This window comes from Acartia tonsa, chromosome 10, assembly GCF_053477335.1.
Source record: "Acartia tonsa isolate MP-2025a chromosome 10, ASM5347733v1, whole genome shotgun sequence".
NCBI lineage: Eukaryota > Metazoa > Arthropoda > Copepoda > Calanoida > Acartiidae > Acartia > Acartia tonsa.
The window spans coordinates 33,243,600-33,256,641 of NC_137269.1; the positions used below are offsets into that span (position 1 = coordinate 33,243,600).

At 34.1% G+C, this 13,042-nt stretch overlaps 1 protein-coding gene across 2 annotated transcripts in view; it reads right to left on the minus strand.

Moving 5' to 3' along the window:
- The window catches only part of LOC145329934 (uncharacterized), a 71,151-nt gene that overhangs the window by 42,997 nt on the left and 15,112 nt on the right, over positions 1–13,042 (minus strand). For both annotated transcript variants that reach the window (XM_080174414.1, XM_080174413.1), the window contains exons 17-29: positions 12,478–12,638; positions 12,143–12,251; positions 11,132–11,280; positions 10,732–10,883; positions 10,155–10,307; positions 9,531–9,867; positions 9,151–9,256; positions 8,845–8,953; positions 8,364–8,436; positions 5,635–5,734; positions 4,780–4,943; positions 944–1,042; positions 287–578 (exon numbers count right to left, since the gene is read on the minus strand). In XM_080174414.1, the coding sequence (XP_080030540.1) occupies positions 287–578; positions 944–1,042; positions 4,780–4,943; positions 5,635–5,734; positions 8,364–8,436; positions 8,845–8,953; positions 9,151–9,256; positions 9,531–9,867; positions 10,155–10,307; positions 10,732–10,883; positions 11,132–11,280; positions 12,143–12,251; positions 12,478–12,638 (2,004 nt within the window). The remainder of the gene's footprint in view (positions 1–286; positions 579–943; positions 1,043–4,779; positions 4,944–5,634; positions 5,735–8,363; positions 8,437–8,844; positions 8,954–9,150; positions 9,257–9,530; positions 9,868–10,154; positions 10,308–10,731; positions 10,884–11,131; positions 11,281–12,142; positions 12,252–12,477; positions 12,639–13,042) is intronic.

The following is a 13,042-nucleotide window of genomic DNA, read 5'->3' on the forward strand; positions in this document are numbered from 1 at the left end:
AATTTTTTTAACAAAATGCTATATATTTTGGGTCAAGAATTAAAGGGAGGGCGTGAGGGGGGTGGGGTGAGTTTATAATTTCTCCCTCCCCCCTTATAAATTTTCTTATCAATCCTTATTACAAAATAGGTAAATATATCATTACCTTAAATTTATTTCCCCCGCCCTAATTATAGAAACTTACTTTTCACCCCTAATTATTTGACGACCTTAATTCTACAATCCCCTTATATGCTCTACAATTTCATAATGTTATGGTCTAGAATCCAGTTGATTTATAACATACCTTCAATATAAAGCTGCCTGTATCCCTCCATTGTAAAATTATGCGTCCGCAGGTGGTAAAAAATATTATCTCTAACCCAGCGCACACCATTGCCGCAGATCTTACAGTTCCACGTGGGTAGGCTAATGTCGGCATCCGGAAACATTTCAGTGTACAGTGTACGGCTCATCTTGTCATGTCGGTCGTACAAGTGCCGCCTAAATGACCCCAACAGCCATTCTTCGTTGCAGAATCTGCAGATTGTTGTTTTGCACTCATACCAGGGGACTTTTCCAGATTTTGCAAACTCAGCCTGTGTCATTTATGCAATTATTAAAAATAAAAATTCATAGTATCTACTGAATTTTAAAAAAAGAAGCTTTCTTACATTTAGAGTCTGTACATCTGAAACACTTAGCTCTTATCGCTAATTTACACATGTTAAAATTGTCAAATAGATTTGAAACTTGGCTCGATTCTTTTTTTTAACAATTAGATACAAGTTAAGATTATTTACAAGAAAGTCAACATTTAGGTATATTTTAATATAACTAATGTTTATTTGCTTTTTTATTCCATTCTATTTTATGATATATTGGTCCTTTGATTTTTGGAATAATGATACCTAGGACGATTAGACAGAATTCCTATTTTCGTAATAACACATTACACAATTACCTGTCTTTGATTTTTAACATTAGGACTGTCCATATGATTTAGTGCTGTCAGAGTTGGTGTGATTCCTGTGCTGAGTTTACCAACATTTAGATTAGCAACCTAAATATAATAGAAGAAATAACAATGAAATATTATACCTAATGTTTTGCAATTTTATCACTTGATAGCAAAAGCAAACTTAACCCATTAATGACAATAGGGTCTTAAACGACGCACAAATTCAAACCTATACTATCACTCTATTTTTTTGTGCTGTCCTTTCTAAATGTTTGTAAATAACTGAATAGAGCTTCAAGTTTTGTCCTCTACATTGCTTGGGCTCTCACTTAATTCGATGACCAGATGAAATCATATTTTCATGGCAGAGGTGGAAAAAATAGGAAAAAATTTCCACACCAGGTCTAACTTTTTTCTATTAATGAATTAAAACATACTTATTTATAATTAATTATAGCATTTATTATATATTTTTAGTTTCTGCTAAGTTTTCTTTAATTTTAGTTAGTTTACATACTTTTTTTTGATAATTTGTTGTGCGTCGTATTGGACGCATTCGGACTAATCATTTTAGCCATTGCGTCCTTTTTGACCTTATAGGACTAATCATTTTAGAATTTTACTTTATAATCTCCTATAATCTGCTAGTTGCTTCGCCCCTAACCTCTAGGGTGGGTGGGGGATGTCAGGAAAATAGCACAAAACCATCCTAAGGTGTTTATAAAGCTTCTCTGATAAGTAAAACCAATTCAGACCCGCAATTTCTGTAATCTTTGGCTTGAGACAAAAAACCTTACTACTTTTTAGTATGGAATACAATACAAGCAGCGGCTACGCCCCTAGAGGCATCTAGGGGCCCTTAGGTTGCGGGGGGAGTCAAATCCCCTTTTTCAATTACAATTTTTTAAAGAACAAGTTTTTTTTTAAATTTTGTTTTTTTTATTTTCTAGGGGTGATTTCTCTCGGGATGGTGGTGGTACCCTCCATCAAAATAGCTATAAACCTTACCAGGACCTAGTAGAAGCTACCATGTAATGGAGCACCATTTAGGTTCAGTGGTTAGCAAGGTCCTTTGGTACACACACAAAGACATACAATAACCTGTTACTTTATTTTAAGGATATAAAAATAGTAGCGCAGATAATCTACAACTAGGGTCTGTCTGTACGTCCACCTGTCTGTATTTCCATAATGTATGTGTGTCTGTCTATATATCAAAATTACAGCCAATTAAAGACTGTAAATATGTTTATACTTCTGTAATTTTTATTGCAGCCTAGCTGTTAAGGGATTCATGAAAATAGCGCAGATACTCTACAATTATGGTCTGTCTGTACATCCGTCCGTCTGTATATATATAATTGCATCCAATTAATTAACAACTACACTACAACTAAGAAATGTATTTGTTAGGGATCTAAAGTAATAAGTCAATGGCCGATAAATTGATGTACTTACTCAGGGCTATTATACCATAAAATCTTTCTGTAGATTACATTTAGTGGTTAAAACATTTAGACACTTAACTTAATAAACCAACCAATCAAAATACAAATACAATTCCCCAAAGTTAGCAAGACAACAAATAAGAAAAAGTTATTATAAAACTTTGGGGACTAACAGGGGCTGGTTGGGGGGGGGGCGAGGGTTTGTCATGTATTGGGTTGTTCAATATAATTGTCGACAAAATCATATTTCTTAGCTAAAGCATTGTAATAGAGTGAAAGGATATCTCTCTGTGTATCTGCTTAACTGATATGCTTCTTTTTTTACTTTGTAGCTTCTCATAGGTCCTGGGAAGGTTTATAACTAACTATTTTTTGGGAGGTTACCTCCACCCTCCAAAGAGAAATCGCCCCTTAAAAAAAAACCCAACACAAGAAAAAATAGAATTAACTTAATTAAATTAATTCTTTTTAAATCTAAAAAAAAAATATTGTTGTTGAATTCAATGACCTCTCCCCATCTCAAGTGCATCTAAAGGCCTCTAGGGGCGTAGCTACTAGTACCAAATAATTATATTCTGAATTGTTTTATGCAGACGAATGGACGTACAGACAGACACTGATTGTAAAGTATCTGTGTTATGTACATCCTTAAAATAAAGTAACAGGATATACATTCTATATATATGTGTCTGTGTGTACAAAGGGATCTCACTAACCACTGAACCGATATTGTTCTCCTTTACATGGTAGCTTCTCATAGGACCTGGTAAGGTTTATAACTATTTTCGGGGAGAGTACCACAACCGCCCTAGGAGAAATCACCCCTAGAAAATAATAAACCCCTCTCAAAATTTTTTATCAATTTTTCTCTAAAAACTGTAATTAAAAGAGGGTGTTTGACTCCCCCCCAACCCAAGGGTCCCTTAATGCCTCTAGGGGCGTAACCGCTGCTAGTATAGTGTTCCATACTATAAAGTAGTAAGGTTTTTGTCTGAAGCTAAAGATTATAGAAATTTCGGGTCTGAATTGGTTTTACTTATCAGGAAAGCTTTATAAATATCTTGGGATGGCTTTATGCTATTTTTCTGACATTCCCCACCCACCCTAGAGGTTAGGGGCGAAGCAACTAATAGATTATACAGTAAAAGCCTAAGATGATTAGTCCGATATGGTACATAATAGACGCATGGGTAAAATGATTAGTCCGAATGCGTCGGAAACGACGCAAAAAAAAAACTTCTTTGGTATGCCACAAATCAAAAAATCTAAAAATACAAATGTCTTACAATCCCTTAAGGAAGCTGTGTTTAAAATTTGAAGCGATTCTGACGACAGGGGGGAAGTTCGGCACTAATGGGTTAATACCTAGTAAAAATGCCCACTAATAATCAATGAATATTTGCTTCTTTTATTCTAGTTCTTTGGCAGAAGAAAAATTTTACAAAATTTTTAAGGAAGGAACGATCATTAGAATATAAATTAAACTAGTTCACAAAGTTCATCAACACATTTACATTCTTTAACTTAAAAATTGGGGACTTTTGTTCAGATCTAATCAATTTGGGTTGTACTACAAACTAACAAATCTGAACGTTGCCACTGATAATTTTATTTTAAATAATAAGAGGGGATAATTTTGTTTATCATTACTAGGGGTGTATAAGGGGGGGGGGGGGAAGTTCTGACACATTTGCGTAAACCTGGTGTATAGGCTTCATCTTTAGACTGAGAGGATAGGTTATTAGGGATAAAATCATTCTTATATGATGAATTTCCCCCAGATTTAAGATTTTTTGGATAGGCCTCCAGGTTCCGGAGCTCCAGGCCTCCAGGTGGTCTCTCTACAGGTAAAAATGAAAATTTTTTTTTTTTTTAAAGAGTTAGATGTCAGCTTATGAGACAAAATATGTATGTTTTTTCTTCAAATATGTGAATAACAATCAAAAAGAAGCATATTTTGTTTTATAAGTTAACCTCTAACTCTTCAAAAAAAAATCTTATTTTTAATTTTTACCTGTACAGAGACCACCTGGAGGCCTGGAGCTCCGGAACCTGGAGGCCTATCCAAAAAAGCTTAAATCTGGGGGAAATTTATCATATAAGAATGATTTTATCCCTAATAACCTATCCTCTCAGTCCAAAGATAAAGCCTATACACCAGGTTTACGCAAATGTGTCAGAACTTCCCCCCCCCCCTTGTTTTTAATTGTCTTATTTCTGAATATTGTTAGTACTTAGTCAGAAGTGTCTTTGTGGACTGAAGCCTAAAATCTATTCAACAGCAAACAAATTTAGTGAAATCATTAAAAAAATTTCATTACTTGGAGATTATTCAAAAAAAGCATTGACAAAAATAAATTTCGTAATCAATACATCCTCAAAAAACTTTACCTTACTCGTGGCAATACTGGATAGGGTGCTGGCAGCTGAGGGTAGAATTACAGGTTTCTTATCAGCCAGGTCAATATTGACATCACGAGGAGGTTTCACATCTAGTTTTTCATACTTCTCATAGTAATCGTTCATAGTTATGTTATGCCGTCCTGTCAAGTGGCCTAAATAATAAATATGTTTTTAATTTTGCCAGATTCATTATTTTTCATCTTATATACTTTTATGTAAAGTAGTAAGGTTTTTTTGTCTGTAACGCAATAATTCGATAACTACAGAATCGGTTGAGTTCTCCAATTTAGGGACGGGTAAAATTAAATTTATTTCTTGAAGAGTTAGAGATCAACTTATAATACAAAAAGTGCATCTTTTTTCTTCAAATATGTAAATAACAATCAAAAAGAAGCTATTATTGTTTTATAAGTTGACCTTTATTTCTTAAGCTGTTGATTCGATTTAAACCAGTGTTCCGGAGCCGGGAGCAGCAACATTTTTGGTGGAGCCGGAGCCGTATTTTTCGTTAAAAACGGCTCCGGCTCCGGACTAGCTAAAAATTATTTTTTAAAGTAATATTATAATTTGGCAACGGTCTATTTCCATATAATAAACTGAAAAACTATTGTTACTTAACAAATAGACACACATCCTTCTACTTTTATATAGCTTTAATCAAATAAAAGCCAAATATTTTATATTATTTATTTTATTTTATCAAATTCAATACCTAATGAAAAAAAATTTATATATTAATTTTAAGGTAGGAGCCGGAGCCGTATTTCCAAATACGGCTCCGCGGAGCCGGAACCGGAGCCGCATCAAAATTATACGGCTCCGACACCCTGATTTAAACCATACCTGAAATGGGGGAGGCATAATGAGAGATTCCTTGGCCACAAATTCTACAGATATAGGATTTCTTAGGTATATTTGTCTCAGGGTGCTTACTTCGGTATACCTATCAACATGGATATTATGACATGGGGAAAAAGTATCGTCAATTGAGCATAATAACATTGAACTCATTTATTTGTCAGTTCGTTCATTCAGCAGGAGGGGAGGGGATGTAGTAAAGTGTGTGGAAGGGTGAAATCGTTATTTTAGCCCGCTGCAATTTTCACTTTATTAGAGAACATGGAAATCTGGTGTAAGATCCAGGTAATAATATATTCATTATCAACAACAATTCTAATACAAACAAGGATGACACCATCAGAAACGGCAAATATCAATTAAAAAACGTCGGATTAACAAGCATTATCAAATATAGAGTGACAACGCTTTTAGCATTAATTAGAAAATATATGAAATTGAGGCAAAATTGTTTAAATAACGGATCCTTATATGGACCAACATATGTACAAAAACTTGATCATAATGATGTTTTACTTTTAATATTGTTCTTAATCGTCCTATAAACCACAAATCCAATATTCAAGTACTAAAATATATTTATGTAAACAGTTTAAAATCTGTTGAAAATAAACGTACGGACTTTCCAGGGTGGCCACAAGGTTTTTTAAAAAAATCCGTACATTTCCGTGCATGCTAAAAAAAAATCCGTACATTTTTCCGTACATTTCCGTACATTTTTCTACTATGTAGTAAATATATTATTCAGTAAAATTGGTTTCATACTAGGTACTGATCAAGATCAATTTTTCTATTAAAGTTAGAACAAAACTTATTTAACAAAAGTTGATACTTTATGGATGGTATTAACTAATCTAAAGAAAATTTTGAAATTGGGCTCCAGGTTCAGGTACTGCAGGCCTCCAGGTAGATCCTAGACAAGTAAAAATTGAAATTTTTTACTTAAAAAGTTAGAACAAAACTTATTTAACTAAAGTAGCTTCTTTATAGATAGTATTAACTAATTTGAAGAAAATTTTGAAATCGGGCTCCAGGTTCAGGTACTGCAGGCCTCCAGAACAAAACTTATTTAACAAAAGTTGTTTCTTTATGGATGGTAGGAACAAATTTGGAGAAAATTTTGAAATAGGGCTCCAGGTCCAGGTACTGCAGGTCTCCAGGTGGATCCCAGACAGGTAAAAACTGAAAAAATTTTCTATTAGAGTTAGAACAAAACTTATTAACCAAAAGTTGATACTTCATAGATGGTATTAACTAATTTAAAGAAAAGTTTAAAATTGGGCTCCAGGTTCAGGTACTGCAGGCCTCCAGGTGGATCCTGGACAGGTAAAAATTGAATTTTTTTACTTTAAAAGTTAGAACAAAACTTATTTAACAAAAGTTGATACTTTATGGATGGTATTAACTAATTTAAAGCAAATTTTGAAGTTGGGCTCCAGGTTTAGGTACTACAGGCCTCCAGGTAGATCCTGGACAGGTAAAAATTGAAATTTTTTAGTATAAAAGTTAGAACAAAACTTATTTAACAAAAGTTGATACTTTATGGATGGTAGGAACTAATTAGAAGAAAATTTTAAAATCGGGCTTCAGGTTCAGGTACTGCAGGCCTCCAGGTGGATCCTGGACAGATAAAAACTGAAAATTTTTCCTAATAAAGTTAGAACAAAACTTGATATCGTCTTTTTCTTCAAATTAGGTAATACTAGCTAAAAAGTAACAACTTTTGTTAAATAAATTTTTTCCTAACTTAAATAGTAAATAATTTCCGTTTTTACCTGTTCCTTGATCCTACCTTGATCCTACCAGTACCTTGACCTGGGGCCCGATTTCAAAATTTTCTTCAAATTAGTTAATACCATCTATAAAGAAGCTACTTTTGTTAAATAAGTTTTGTTCTTACTTGAAATTTTTTTTTTACTTGTCCAGAATCCACCTGGAGGCCTGGAGTACCGGAACCTGGAGGCCGAATCCAAAATTTTTTTAAAAATAGAAAAACTACATCCAAAAGGAAATGTCAAATAACCTATCCTCTCACTCCAAAGACAAAGCCTATAATCACTGTTTACGCAAAAGTGTCAGAACTCCCCCCCCCCCTTGAATAGAAACTTTGAAGACAAATCTTGAATAGTTTGAATAATTCAACTTCTGGTACACCATTCTTGTCCAAACTGGTTCCCGTGAAATCTAAATGTAACTTACAAATATTATAATGATACAGAACAAAAAATGGATCATGGAAAGAAAACGAAGTTGCCGGTTTCAACGTATTTTTTCACAGCAGCTTTTGAAGGGTTATTTTAGGTTAGGTTAGGTTAATTAAATGTCAATGATTGCCCCGCAGGGTTAGAAAATATGCCCCGCAGGGCTAGAGCTAGAAATAGGAGAAAGGCTACTGTGAAAAAAACGACGAAACCGGAAACTTCGTTTTCTTTTCATGATCCTAAAAAATGATACATTTTACTTAATTTTTAAAGATAATACACTAATTATAACACCATGCTCGGAAATTCCGTACACCAAAATGAAAAATCCGTACAATCCGTACATTTTTTTAGCACTTTTTTAAAAATCCGTACATTTCCGTACATTTCCGTACATCCGTACATTGTGGCCACCCTGACTTTCTGATAACTTAATGACAGGATTTAATGAAGGACTTACCATAAATGTTAAAAAAAACAGAACATGAAGATTTTTATGGAAAAGCTTCTTACCTTGATTGGCATTTTATGGTTTAGAATTATGTGCTTCATGAACTGTCCCAACCAAAATTCGTTATCACACTCTCTGTATAACAAGGTATAGCAATAAGTAAATGAAACAAGATTAGTTTACTTGAAATCTGATGCCTTTTTGAACTGAAAAAAGCTGAAGGTCCCTTCATGTACAAACGTACAGACCCTAAAGAACTACTGGAAAATATATGTATTTATCGCATTATATTTTAACAGTTTCATTATCTTCATAGAATAATTACTTATCGCATCGTATTATAAACAGCTTTCCGCGGATATTAAAATAAAACCAGTTTTGTTAGACACGAGGGCCGGAAGGCCCGGGATAACATATGATCTTTATTATTATTGTCTGTAATCATGCTATAAATGAATTTTCAGTATGACTGAAAACCGGTTCTAATCAAAACTGGTTTTCGGAGGCATATTTTATCCATTTACTAATTGCCATGACCCATGCCTGCAAGTAATCTTGACTGACTCGTACCACGGACTCTCATGACCACGCATTAACATCTTGTACTTTGTGTCTTCACTACCAACTGATATCTGACTTTCCACTGTCACTCCTTGGAAATGATACTATGTAACTTTTAAAAAATAGGTAAAAAGATACAATTCGACTAAAATAAGGCATTTGACAGAGTTCTTCATAAAGTGATTTTTATATTGATTTCAAGAATTTACCTTGTCTCTTTCTTTTAACCTTGTTTCGTTATTAATGCTGCGCTACTTATGAACACACTTGTCCTAGATTGAATCATACCTAGATTTTCATCTTCATTTTCAGGTTCTAATTCCACTTCTTCTTCGATATCAAAGGTTTTGGCGTATTCTTTTACGTCAATAGCATGCTCTTGTTCTAAATGTTCCTAAAAGGAAAAATTAAGTTTATATGTTTGAATGTATTTTTTAGAGACAAGCACTAAAATCTTTCCCCAAGTGTAGGCATAAGATTGAAAATTACATTTATACAAATTTTTTTCTATAGCATTTCTTGCTTTAAAAGTAAACTTGAAAATAAAAATATATTTTATTAGTTTATTAACCATATAAAATCAGTTAAATGTTTCATGTGGATTTAAAGGAAAAATATTAAAATTCAATTCAGCAACACCAATCATTTTTCAAAGAAGTAATGCTTACCTTTATAACAGTCTGGTTGTTCACAAATGCCTCTTCACAAACCCTACATTTCCACACTTTCTTCACTGTAAACTTGTACGTGTCATTCGGACAAATCTTCAGATATGCCGACTTTGTCATTTTATGATAACTGTTGATATGACTTGTTATGTTAATCGCTGGCTCCATACAAATGCCGCATTTTAGGCTAGAATCACCTTTTGGCGCCACTGTTGTGGCGGTTATTGACAACGAGGCGGGGATGTCGGCGGTGTAAACGCCGTCTTTGTTAGCCAGGCCGATGTCTGTGCGACTGTTGAAGTTGTATTCGCCACCCGATGGGGCTTCTACCTGGTGCCTAATTAAAGGTTCTTTTGTTTACCTTTTAAAAAAATAATATTTAAAAAGGCATGTTATCTTATTTACGTTATTTCACTCCTATAAAAAAAGAGCCTAGAAGAACAAAACATAAAATATAAATGAAACGCTAAAAATAACATAACATAAAGACCAACAAGACCTAAAACTCACTGCATAAGATTAAGAAGTCTACAAAAAAAACCTCCCATTAAAAATGTAAAAAAAGGTTAAGAAAACTCTATAAAACTTCCCCTCCTTCACAAATGTAAACTCAAGCAGCCTTGCCTAGGAGCAACATTGAACATGATCTCGTACTCCTCCTTGGACATGGAGTGGGCCGACTTGATATGGTCCATGATGCACTTCTTGGTCCACTTGACCCTGTTAGTGCAGAGGTTGCAAGACCACTGGCTGGGCTCTATGTCAGCTGTTGGAAACCTACACATTTGAAAGTATTAAGGCAGTTGCGTGCACAGGGTTTTTCCAGAAAATTTGGACACCCCGTGTATCGCCTATCCATGATCGAGGGCGGTGTAATACTGACAACAAAAGGAGTGTTTTAGTATCATTGGGTTGATACACTCCCCCATGATGTCCATCCACCCACTGAAAAGTCAAAAAGCTTCCCTGAATGAATAATTGACGTGCGAAGAGAGAAATTTTTCAAAAACTTCCACATAAGTTAAAGGGGTTTTGACTTTTGTACCCTGACTCACCCCTTGGATGTATTAGGGGGTTGTAGAACCTTGTCAATGTATTCACTCACCTTAATTTTGCATGAAAAATAGAATATAGATGAGAAGATATTTGTGCATTATATTAATATTGGCAAATCATCCGTCAAATAAACATCAATATCTACCTTTTAACATAATCCCTTCTGGACATGAATTGATGTTTATCATAGATATGATTCTTGAAACTCAACCCACAAGTTCTCATCTCCCCGCAGAGGGCACACGTGTGAAGCTTGGACTCGAACCATGGTACCCACAGCATCTCGTGTTGCCCAACCTTAATAAACAAGGATGATATTGTCCATAAAGACTATGCTCAATAAATAAAAAATTGGACAAAAGAACAAAAAGAAATATTATAGCAACAAATCAATAATAAATATAAATTTTAAACGGAATATTTTGATGTCAAAACACAAATTCATTGTAAATCTTAATCTAAATCCTAAATCCAGTGTACTAAATTTGGATAGGACATTTTAAGACTTGGGAATAGAAATGTTTTCCTTTTATCTTTAAAATTACCTTAACCATATTATTCTTTAAGGGAGCCTCTTCTCTAGCTTCTAGTTTGACAATTCTTGTGTTGGTCACGTGGCTTAGTGCCCCATCTTCTAATTCTTCCTCCCCATCCAGGCTGATTTCATCCCCTCCCTCCATCATTTCTTCCCCACCTTTTTATTTTTATGGATATTAATATAAGTAAAAGGTATAAATATAGAAGTAGATGTCTCTAACCAGTAAAACACAATGTAGGAACAATCCAGCCATATTGTTGGTTAGAAATTATAAATATGTACACATTTGGGTAGGAAAGGAGTTATTTTTTCCATTTCATCTATATTTCATGGAGAACTTAAAAATAACAAAAATTTCATGGTTAGTATCCTTGGATTCTGGAATGAATCTATAATACAAAGTAGCTTGATGTCTGTCCGTCTGTCTGTCTGTCCCTTAAGATCTCGGTAACCACTGAACCGATTGGATTCTACTCTTCAGGGTATATACCTACTGGTCCTGTGGTGGTTTTAGGCTATTTTCTTGGGTGGTGGGACACCCCCAACCCCCCCCCCAAAAACAAAAAAATCCCCCCCTATTTTTTTTTTTTTTTTTTTTTTTGCAGAAGATTTCCTAGGTCCTTTATTTTTTTTTGCAGAAGATTTCCTAGGTCCTTTATTTTTTTTGCAGAAGATTTCCTTGGTCCTTTTACGAATTTCACCTTAATTTTTTTTGATCACCTCTTGGGGCAAAGCCCCTAGAGGCTAGGGGCGAAGCCGCTAGTTATAATTATATAACATGTGACTAAATCTAATACAAATTTTTGTCTGCTATTTTTTCTTCTGCAGTGAAAAATACATTAAATAGATGTGAGTATGAACTTATCTAATTATAGAGTAACTTTACTACAAAAAGTTAGGAATGAACTCAGTACTAATAAAGACCATTGTTTTAGAGATCGTTGGAGCAATACAAATGAAATTCTAATGGTCTAAAATGCCAAAATTTTATCAATTTTACTTATTAGATTATCCATGCCTTCAATAAGACTATTCTCATCCCCGCCCTCTACCATACTCATTTCAAAGTTCATTTCCATGGGCTCATAGTTGAAGGAATCATAATCAACTTTTTCTTCCTTTTTAACCTAGAAAATAAAAGGGTAAGGCGGGGTAATGTCGATAATTTTTGCGGTTTTTTTAAAGGGGTCAAAAAATTATTATTTCTAAATGAAACCAAGGCCATCAGAAAGATCACAGAAAAGTCTATCAGGTCCTAATAGAACGTTACCCTAGGACCTTGGGAAGTTTGTCAAAATTGGGATCTTAAGGGACAAAAAAAATACAAATATACAATGTAGATAATTCACCTACCTCTTTCAAATTTTCAGTATCAACCGGCTTAATAAATGCGGTATTATTTGAAGTTTTACTCTGGGCACATGTAGCAACATCAACAAGTTTAGTAAGCTCATCCAGTTTCATATCTTCAACATATTTCTCCTCGTAGGACTCCAAGCTCATTTCATGTTCAACTGAATTAAAATAAACAATGAAAAAGAAATAAAATTAAACAAGGATGACAACATACAAGTTAAGTAGCAAAGCTCTTGAATGTAAAAATAAGTAAATGAAAGGAAAATGGGTGCATGCATAAGAGACGGACAAGCAGACGGTAAGTAATGCGAATTTTTACACAAAACTTAATCACAGCTGAGAAAATTTATGATGTAGCATGACCAACAGACCGACGGAACAAGTACATTGTTTACTGGATGCTCTGTGGAAAGAAGCATCTTCACTTCACTAAACAAATCAGCAGTCTATCTTTATAAGCAGCCGAGAAAATCATCTTTTCCGTATTAAGAACTGATAGGCGGACAAAGTGAGTTATAGAGTAGTTTCGCTACAAAAAGTCAGCGAAATCAAGCTTTAATAA